The following is an 11,471-nucleotide window of genomic DNA, read 5'->3' on the forward strand; positions in this document are numbered from 1 at the left end:
TTACACTTAAACCAGCAGAGTAAACATTGACATGATTCACTACTATGCCAAGAGGTGATTGTGACCTTGAAATTACAAAATGTACATGCCAAAAATGGAGACAAATTTATTATATTTGAATAATTTCAATTTTCAGCGGCCTCCTTTAAATCATAAAATCTGTGAATCAGGGACTGTGGTTAATGGGGTGTTCAGAGCAATGAGTCACCAAAGCTAAAAAAAATGCCTTCAGACTCAAAGGTTTTCCTTTAAATTTGAGGAAGCGTTAAGACTAGGCAAATAATTACTGATGACCCAATTCATGCCTCTGAAGACGCAAAAAACCAAACTCATAATCGACTTCAAAGTGAAGAGGGAAATAAACTCGTCCAAACAGGAGAGGAATTATGAACTTTTCGGTGTTGAGTAAAAACTGTGCAGTGAGTGGACATAATAATCAGATAAATTCTGATTGTAATTCAAAATAGTACAAATTATGAGATTGAATTTGATTCGAGGCTTTTATTGATTTAAAACGCTTGAACAATTTACGTTAAAATTCATAGGAATTTACTCACACGAGATAGATGTTTCCAACTTTTAAATGATGTATGGTACCGTCGTACAAGGTTGTTTTTAGGGGAGGAACCACTGTGACCTATCTGTTATTTTCTGTACCTTATAACTGACCCCCCCCTTCCCCTGCACACCGAAGACTGATAAACCCACATGAAGACAAATTTTCTGGATAAATAATGTTAAATCTGGAGTCTTACTGTAGTTGTGAACTGCTTCACACTGCAGACTGCCATGCAGGGAAATGCCACATGTTGGGTTTCCCCGCCGGAAGTCCACTCGAATTAAACCTGGCGAAACCATGCTGAGACTACCCACAATTTCCCACATCATGATGATCAAGTTCCATCATGTTATATTCACTCATGCAGTATGAGACCAGACTTATAACGCTCCACCCTTTTGCCCTGCCCCTCCCCCTTATCCCCTGCCCCCTCCGCCTTATCCCCTGCCCCCTCCGCTTTATACCTTCCCCCATCCCCTCGGTGAGCCGGCAAAATAAAGAAGATAATCTATGCTCTTACTTCCACATTATTATTTTCTAACCTGTAAACCAATTGACTTGTCTTATTGTATACAATTCCTTATGGATATCGCAGCATTGTTATTTTCTTAGACAAAATCCCAAGTTGTAGGGAAGTTCTCACTCTTATTCAACGTACTCACTCTCACTGAAGATTGCTAACAGCCCTTACGTACCACAACATAATACCGTACTACGTTTAAGGTGAAACACAAACCATCACACACAGCCCTTCAAACTTGCCTGAGGCATTAATTAAACCCTTACTTATTCTCTGTGGTATAGAGGCAAATTCTGTCTTGACTAATTAACAATCTCAAACTGCTACAGTATGGCAGCAAGTAACAAAAATATGTATACTGTATATAGAATATTTATAACGAATCTGTACAAAAGAAATATTTCTGTACCTGGCATCTCAAAACATTTAACAACAGCCAAATGCGGATTTTTGAGCTGGCTTAACGGATATCCACAGCAGCTCATGAGCACTGTACTGTATGTACTGTACTGTACTGAACTTAACTGTACTGTATACAGTGTACTCATACAGTGTATCACAGAAAAATGTCAAATCTTTTCAGGGTTTAATTTAAGGCAACTGTGCACTTGTCTGAAATTGATAAATTTCGAGGTCACTTCAGTCTACCTTAATGAATAAAGACAATCATGTATGTACAGTCCCTTCACCTTTCTTAATCCACATCTTTTTCCCCCTCCATCCGTCCGTCCGTAGTAAACCTTCTAACAATTCGATCTTTTATTCCGAAGTCTATTGATCTTTGGCCACACACTAATCTGATTTCCAGGCTGCAGAAAGAGCATTCCTACTTCCATCCAAGCATATATTGCTTTGGCAGACCGACTAAGTCTATTCACCTCCCTCATCAAGCGTGAGACAGTTTTAATTCTTATGACCAGGCAATTCTTGCTGTAGCCTGTATCGGTGAAATACGCACGAGAAACAGCGACAAGGTACGAACTGACAGCGAGATATACCATGGTAATATTTAAAGTAACCAGGGTAAATTTGTTAATGGAGGTAATCCGGTCATCCGAGACTACCAAAATGTCTACTGTGGAGGTTGTCTGGTGGACGGACGACTAGTCGTTTACATGAAATTCAGCTTGAATTGTAACTAAATACCTCCAAAAAGGTAAAATGATTAATTGGACTGGTATCACCCCCAAAGTTGGTGTTCTATTCATCAAACCATGGAGCTATAAACAGATCAAACCTGCACCTCTCTCCAACAGTGTGCATTATTGGTCATTGTTGTTTTCATACATTTTTAGGGGCAACCAAATTTGTTGTTCCGAACAACAAAACTGTAAGGAGTGGTTGTCCCAGGGACAAACTGACAAAAACCTTAAAAATTTGCCCTGGCAGCTTTTATGGGTTTGGTTGCTTTTAAAATAAACAATTGATCACATTAGGATACCCTCCTAGGATCCTACGGTAGATATTTTCCTTACATAATGAAGCTAAAGGAGCTATCTATTTATGAAAATGATTTGAGCTTCAAACATTTCGTCATCCAGACTAATGTTTATTTTAATAATAATCACATACATGTACAAGAAAACTAGAGAGTATCTTAGAAATGTTTAATTTATAGTTCAATATATCTGTATTCAAGGTATACTATAACAGCACATATTGGAGTTTAGAGTAAATAGCGACAAACCATTCATAAAATCAAGTACAATAAAGTCAAGTTTTTTTATAAATGAAATTCCAAGGATGTAAATGGTGGTATGGAAGACAAGTGGGATGATAACTAACCCCCCCCCCACTCCCCTACCCACTCCCTGTAGCCAATATTTTCAGACAGCCACTATAATGTATCTGATACTGGGTCTAATACTTGGAGGGACACAAACAAACTTTCAAGCCAAATCCTCTTTTCCCCATATCAGCCAATTTTTCACACCACTTTTATCGTACTTTACAGCATGTCAAGCTTTCTTCTTGTGATATAATATCCAAAGAAGTTGTGAACCACACTTTTCACCAAATTCACCATTTTTTTTTACCTGTTGATGTCTGACATAAAAATCAACTTGACTTGTAAATTTGCTGGGGATGGTAGCAATTCTGCTGTAGGCCTTCAGGTGACTAGACATTGTTAACTATCTTACAAAATATTATTTATAGCAAATATATCTGCAATCGAAAGTCAGAGGCTCTTCATTGTGACTGGTATGACCTTCAACAACATAAATCACTCCTTGTAACAGATGCAATTAAAATTTCTGTACCATCTTTTTTCTCTTTGAATCATGGCTGTTACATTTTGACATTTATGCCTATCCTGTCCATTTCGTACAAGAATGCTTGGCCTTGTATTGGTCAAGAAAGACTGCATGCCTACTGCTTCATTGCTAAGCACAGAAATGACTAAAACTAGCAGTACTAAAATCAATATTCATTGCAGGACTGGCAAGTTGAAAATCAAATCAAAGAACTACAGGAGTGGGAGTCTAACCAACCGTAGTCAATGAGTGTGTGTAAGGAATGGTATACAGACATTAAGACAGACAGGCCTATAATTATGCACCCAAACTTGAAACGGCATTGGACTCAACTACTGTATGATAGAGTTTGTGATCGACACATTAGCATGAAATCACTGCAAGATCTGCATTAAAGTTACTGTAACAGCCTTCAAATTTGTTTTCAATTTAAAGCTTACGTTCCCCTCCTACAATCCATTCCCTCCTTTCCACATACCGTACTCTCCGCCCCCCACCCCTATCATCCCCCTCCACCACACCTCTTAGAAGAAAAGAAAGATTAATAATCTCAAAACCTGCCAGTTTTATCACAATTTTACTAGTTTGTAGATCAGTTTGCACTAAAGTACAATACTGTAGATCACTGACCATCCTTTTTAAAGTTGATTCTTGTAAGAATGCCGCCTCCCCGATCATTACTGACTGAAAATCAAAGGTAACAAGACGGTTGTCAAAAACCTTCAAATTTAATATATTTAACCTGAATTATTTAATATAATTTCTGATGCTAGATTACTGCCTGAACATTGTTGCACACCTTGAACACATAAACAAATTATATATATACTGCTTTGATGCAGTGATGACCCATTTCCTGAGTGGCCACTTCCAGAATTTTACAGAGCACCATTCGATTGCAGAAGCGTTCGATTTCACAGCATTACGGTATATATGTGGTGAAAACCATGCACTTGACATAGTCGAAGCAGAGTTGGAGTCATGCCCACATTCAAAGTCAAAATTTAGGCAAATATCTGGAAAGAAAATCACGATCAAATTGACTAGTGTTTGTTCAGTTATTTCTCCCTCCGAAAGGCAGTATTTGTTAGCGACTATAATGCAATCTGCGGATTTGAGAAAGCTGTTTAGAAATGGAAACCACACGACAAAAGACGGAAGAGACCACGATAGCTCATTGTTTGAGAAAAGAAAGGTTGATCAAATGCCACAACTGTAAGCCTAAACTACAACAGTAGGATCGATGGCTTCTGATCAAACGGTTCCTTTTGAGTGCGATATCTCCCCAAGAGTCAGAAAAACTGTCCCTTCAAATTCGGATTTGAAGAAATTGCACCATACTTTACTTAGTCCTGTAACCCCAAACTGCAATGATGTCATACATTGAAAATGCAGGACTAGACTACAGACTTACTTTAAATTCATGACATGAGAGACCAACTGAAGATATTACTCTCGGAGATAAGACAAAAGATATCTGGAAAAGCAATTTAGAGGGACGAGGAACTGAAAGCGGTATGACTGTAAAACAATTGACCCAAGATGATTTTATATACAGCATGTGATATATTCACTTTCTTAAAGCATTTGCAAATTCTTACCAAACTGAGAGCTTTGAAATGCCAAGTAGGTTTGTGCAATAATGAGGGGGAAAAGGAAAAATTCCCTCAAATTTGCTAAAACAATACCTTTAGTAGATGATTAGAAAATTGTTCAACTCCCTTTTTGTACCAACCATCAAATTTCCTTTTGGTCTGCACAAAGAAAACAGAACCAGAAAGATGAAAAAAGAAAAAGATAAACAAACACAGTTTAATGGTCTAAATGGCCCGATCATTTTCTCCATAATGTCTCTGGAAAAGTGTTGAGGTAAGAATCTACAAGAAAATTATTCCATTATTTTTTTTTAGCAATTAGAAGCTTAAATGTGTGAATTTAGAATTACACACAATATGTCAATGTTTTCTATTTCCTGTTTATTTTTTCTCCTTCCTTTATTTGCTATTCTTTGTTATTAAATCCTGATAGTTTCCTACAACACTTCCTTCCATAGCTATTTTGTACTGCTTGTATGTAATCATCATGTACTGTATATATGAATATATGTCATCTTGTTGTAGAAAAACAAATAAACCAAATGAACTCAAACTGAGGGGTCAATATAACATGTCATTAAATTGCTACCTACATCAATTTATGTGTTTCATTACAAAGCCAAGACAGCCCAATTTAACCTTCAGATTTTGTGTAACACTTTTGAAGTATCTAGATATTTTATTTCTAATAAATACAAAAAATACTATGGTCTGTAACAACACTGAGCACTTTGGACTTGTGTTTTAAATTTGACCTTTTCTGCGTACGGTAGCATGTCTGTGATGCGATCAGGATGAATTGTTTCCTGCTTGATAATTACTTGCTCGGCCTGTGTCTTACGTATATGTATGTATATCCCTTTAAGCCAGCCACCAATCAAGAAGAATGTACTGTAATTGAGGCTAAGGTATTCATTGCAGTGAGGTCAGAGTTAACAACAGAGATGGTATTTTATTGGCTGGGTTCACCTTCCCATGGAATCTTTGGAATTAGTATTCTTTGCAATTGATGAGATAGTAGAATAGTACTTTATCATCAGTGATAGAGAGAGAGTGAGATGTGGAGAGAGAGGAAGGTACAGTTAACACTGTACAGTAATGACGGTGGCACGCTAATAAATGCATCACTATTGGCCGTATGTACGGTAGGGTGGTGGGTTCAATGATTGATATGAATAGTTAATACACAGTACAACATAATACATGGCAGACACTTTCAAAGAGTGCTGCTTCCTGGTACAAATAGAAGCTGCACAATTGTTGAAAGTGAAATCATTTAATAACATATTTAATATTTATTTTGCTACTGAAAGTAGCTAGTTAAATGTGTCCATGACAATTATAGTCAATATTCAGCCCCGACCCAGGGAGTTTCCAGAAACTGCTAATTGAAGCTACATGCTACAGTGAACTTTAACACAAAGGCAGTATACATTCAAGGAGACATAAACAGATAACCTTCAAGAACGAGAAACTGTTCACGATCATCTGCATTCATCCCTTGGGCCTTGAAACTTTGGTTATTTACTGGCTAAATGTTGGTGGATTTTGCCGTTTTGCCAGTAGAAATGATACTATAGGCACTGGCAGTTTACTGCCAGCAGACATTAAGAACATAGTCACATGGTATGCTGGTGAATAGCAATTGATCATCAGTCAAAGAAATTGCATGATTTCTGTACCAAAAAATAAGCCCTGACTGTATTACTGCTTATTATCAGCAAATATTAGTTGGCTGGTCTGAAAACCCTGTACAGTAGTAAAACAGACGTTAAAACAGACATTAATTCAGGAAAATACCAGAGAGAGTTTGATTATGCCCTGTAGATTTGTTAAGGATTAGCTACAAAAAGTGAAATTCTAGGCCTGATGCTTTAAATACTACTAAATATGTTTGGGAATTTCTAAAACAAGTTATGATTCTTGCCCCTCCCCCTCCCACCCCCCCCCCCCCCCAAATGGTACTGTAAATAACTATTTTGTTAGAGGTTTCCCAGAGAGCAAGTATCCCTTTGTTTTACTGTACAAGCAGCATAAAATTATTTTCAAAGATAATGAAAGCTTATCAGTGAAAATTTTTGCACAAGAGGTAGCAAGGGGAGTGTAGTCCTCAATATGACCCTTTTTTTCTTATCACTCTTGGCATGTTTTTGAGAGTAACACTGATAACCTTAAGTCAAAAACTATTTGTTTATCTGTTAAACACAAATCTGAAGAAATTTGGATATGGTGATCATAAACGGAAAAGAAAAAAAAAAAATCAATTTGCAATGCTAGCTCTTACCCGCTACATGTTGCTTCAACATGGATTTTGAACATACGATACTTAGTACTCAGCATTGCAGTACATTCATACAGTAGAAAGAGTCTCAGCCCTCACAGCACAGAAAGGATTGCAGTACGGAGCAAGACAAAGTGTCACTGAGATCATGGGGCACCAGAGCCACGTTTCAACTTTTAAAATGGTTTTACAACAATTTTCAAACCTTGAATTTTTTCCCCATTTAAGAAAAAGTACAGAAACGACAACAGAACCATGAAATTTCATATTAATGTGACTGAGGTCATTATGAGGGTATCAGCTGTACCCTGATTCATAAGGAGGAAGGGCATTTGTTAATTTTGCATAAACTACAGGATTTTTAAGGGCAGAAAGGGTACTGAAAGCTGTAGTGGCAGCGATGGCAATAACACTTGCCGTTGGTGCCCTGAAATGCTAAAAAAAGTTACTAAAATTCAATTTGCAAGAATTAAAACTCTTCCACTTTAAAGTGCGCACTCATTTTGGCTTTAATGATAAATCACAGATTGAATTTCTAGCCTGTCACTTGTGTATACCTTTCAAAGTTAATTAGAAGTTTCCAGTTAGTACACTCCTTCCCACTGAGGGTTACTGCAGGGACTTATTTCTCATCAATTGCTCGGGTCTTGCCATCTTAAAAGAAATCTCCAGCTTGCAATCTGAAAGAACTTTCATCCTTAGCTTTCTCTTCGATCCAAGAAAACTGATCTACAGTACTGGAAGCAATCTTGAGACAAGAGTACCGGGTGATAAAAAAATTGGTTTACAGGGTAATTGTTGTAACAGAATACCTAATACTCAAGTTTTACTGTATTTATAATTAACACTTGGGTTGCATTTGTAAAATTTGCAGAAAGTGTTGGATTTCATGTGCACTGAATGTATTTAATGTACCTTACTCATTAGAGGGAATCTAATTACAAACACTCTGACAAGTTCAAAATTTGAATCCACTCTACACACAATGAATTTAAAGACACCAAATGGAGAGAATTTAATTAATTCAATTTATTCAAATTACATAAATCTGTAAGACGTTGTCGAGACTGATCAAGGACCCGACTTAACCTGACCGTCGTAACCCGGTTTTGGATCGTCATGAGTATTCATGATCTTACAACTGACCCCCCTCCCCCCCCCACACACACACTGAAGGACTGATGAGTGCACATGAAGACACTGTTCTGTTTTAAAAGATCACATGCAAAATGACTGTCCAGTGATTGGTCACAGTTGTTGAGACGGAGCAGTTTAATTATTTGTGAACCTCTGCACATTGCTGACTGTAGTAATAACCTACCCATTTGATCACACAAAGACACACTGGCACCCTACAGTACACATTTTTTTGGCCAATTGTTAGTTACGTATCACACAAATTAATGATGTCATTCCACTGTAAAAGTAAATGCGACTTGTAATGTAACATTCCTTGGGTTTTCATACTTTTCAGACTATTACATGGTCTGTAGGAATAACAGGGTTGGGGTCCTTTTGATTTCAACCAGGGCTACTATTGGTATAAGAGCATGGGCATATATTGTGTGCCGACTCAAATTGAACAAAATGCACAGTATCTTGTTTTTGTACTTCAAAATTTATGATTTAAAGTCAATCTTTTTCTCTTTACGTTATAAAGATTTGCCACAATTTTACCATACCATAGGCCGACTGTGGTACAGTGCATGCATGCGAGCCATTGCCTGCTAGATAGTAACTGACAGCATTACCCGCACCATAGTCATTACCCCGGTAAACAGAACCGGAAACAAATAGAGAAAACCTTGCTGTGCTGGAACTTAACAATGACATAACGAATCCCTTGTTCTCTGTGGGTACTTCAGGGTACCGATGGGTGGACCCAATGGCTTCCTTCAGATCTACAGAGATTTTGATCCTTACTTTGTTTGAAAAGCAAAAACATTTTATTTTAATGTTCTTGTTGTTTGGTTGTTTGCAAGTAAACCATGTTTTACACAAACAGTAAAGGTTGGGTATAAATAGTATTGAATTACATGTAACAATTACTGTAACTTACATGTTTTGAACAATCCATATACTATTAAGGGTTTCCCATGACATTTCTTGTGTGAGAGGTGGTTACTGGTTTGTGACACTGGAGGGCATGAGCATACCTGGAGGGGAGGGGGGATCTGGGGGCATGGTCGCCCAGAAAATTTTGTTCAAACATCCAAATGTCAATCATCCAACCAATAAATTTGATAAAAATGCTATGTAAAATATGCAGAAAAAATTTTATTTGTTGCTATGATTTAATGTGCACAGCCTATTTTTAAATGTCACATGATGGCAATGGGTTAAAAATGTTGGATTATAATCATTGCATTTTTTATTTCTTCTCTGAAACAATGAGACGGCGAATCGATGTTTGTAATATTTTAGTGAGGCGATTGCAAAACAAGAGAGAGGCGACCACTTCACAAACTGAGTACCACAGGGAAACCCTGCCTTCTTAGAGGGGAGGTGAAAAATGTTTGGGGAAAAATATGTCCTCTGCAACTCTCTCAGAGATGTCATCAGATAAATAGTAAATCAAATTTTAAGTGATGTCATGAGCTTTGAATGGATTCAAATCCAACAACAGATGAATACAGGCCAAATCTACACGACTTAACATTTTAATCGTGCTGAGTTGTAGAACTTAACAGCTTGCAAAGTAGTGATTATTGTCTTTGATAACAATGTCACTGAATCACAAAGAAATAAACTTTCCTGTAAGACCTAGAAAAAGAAAAAAATATTGATACCAATAACCATTCATGAAAGTTTGATACCACACCTCAAATTACACCTGAAATGATCAATATCCTTCCTCCAAAAGAAGAATGTAAGCGAAAGAAATGTGATTTCTCTGCGATGGAAGTGCCTTATAAAGTTAACCTTGATACGGAAAACTCTGTGGTACAAGTGCATAATCTGTAGTACCCATTTGCCTACCTGCCATTGAACCAACTGCAGATACACCATCTCCAATCCCCCCCCTCACCTCCCCCTCCACCTACCTTGCTCCTCCTCCTCATTCCAAAAGTTGTACATAATGTTAGCAACTCATTTTCATCTATTAAAAGGAAACACGCTCAGTTCTGAATATTTCAACGTATTATTTACAAGAAAGAAACTACTTTTATTATCAAAATTAAATTGTTGCCAGCTGTGGCAATTAATTTGTAGTCTGATCTGAATAGTTGCCGTACTAATGGCAAGATGTAACCATATTCATGGCAAAAACAAGCGTTTCATTGGGCAGATTTATTTGGAATCATGGAATATAATCTCTCTTACTTAGTCCTACAGTTAGGCCTACTGTATAGTGTATCTGTAGGTATCCCTCTGGACTAGATCAAATATACCGTTGGTTTATACAGTCCAACTTACGCCTAGGTCCTAGGCTATGGCAACTACCATTCAGATCGTGGGAACAAGTCTCATTAACCACCCGTTGGCATCTGCCCAGCTTGATTTGATATTATTGCCTAGCTTAGGGGTACCCTAAAAACACACACCAAAGTAGCCACCAGTGATGAATGGAACTTGATACGGCCTAGAATTTGTGTGGGCCTTTCTGGTACAGGTTTTGTGTTTGACCTAACTTATGGCCTAATTTGTTTGGGCACTTTCAATGCATGGGCAAAACATACTGTACCTGTTCAAAACATGAGCTGACCATTCTGTACCTGTTCAAAGCTAATTTATTAATACCAAATAATTAGCTTGGTTACTGTTGTATACAGGGCCTTATGCGGTAGAAACATGGCCTGAATAGGCTGAAATGCTGCAACCTGGTCCCAAAGATGGCCCACATTTCAGTTAGGCCTACTATTACTGCAATAGTTTATTACTACTTTATTATCTTCCTTGAATAGTCCTACCGCCAGGGCCTAGCCTAAGTTAGGGCCTAAAGTTAAACTAACGTTGGCTTCTTCACGTCAGTTACCGAAATTTGGTAGCCTGTAATCAAACAAAACTACTCACCAATTAATCGGTTTACTTCGTCCTCTGTAATATAAAGATTGAATCTCCCAAAAACGTTTACCACATTAGACAAACTTAAGGCTAAAATAGTCCAAACAGCGGCTATTTTTGCCATCGTTTTGTGTGCATTGCCCAGCAGTGTTGCCGAGGAAAGGCTTTCCTACAATAAAAGTTACACATGAGTGCCGTACGTTCTATGAAGTCCTCTACAGTTAGACAAGTAGCTAGCTTATCGTATGTAGAACAC

The 11,471-nt window shown here is 37.6% G+C and overlaps 1 protein-coding gene across 1 annotated transcript in view; it reads right to left on the minus strand.

Annotated features, from left to right (window-relative positions):
- The window catches only part of LOC139975156 (tyrosine-protein kinase RYK-like), a 35,830-nt gene extending 24,359 nt beyond the window's left edge, over positions 1-11,471 (minus strand). Inside the window, exon 1 of the mRNA XM_071982810.1 lies at positions 11,225-11,471. Within this exon, the coding sequence (XP_071838911.1) occupies positions 11,225-11,339 (115 nt within the window). The 5' untranslated portion in view covers positions 11,340-11,471. The remainder of the gene's footprint in view (positions 1-11,224) is intronic.

Source organism: Apostichopus japonicus, chromosome 10 (genome assembly GCF_037975245.1).
Source record: "Apostichopus japonicus isolate 1M-3 chromosome 10, ASM3797524v1, whole genome shotgun sequence".
Taxonomy (NCBI): Eukaryota; Metazoa; Echinodermata; class Holothuroidea; order Aspidochirotida; family Stichopodidae; genus Apostichopus; species Apostichopus japonicus.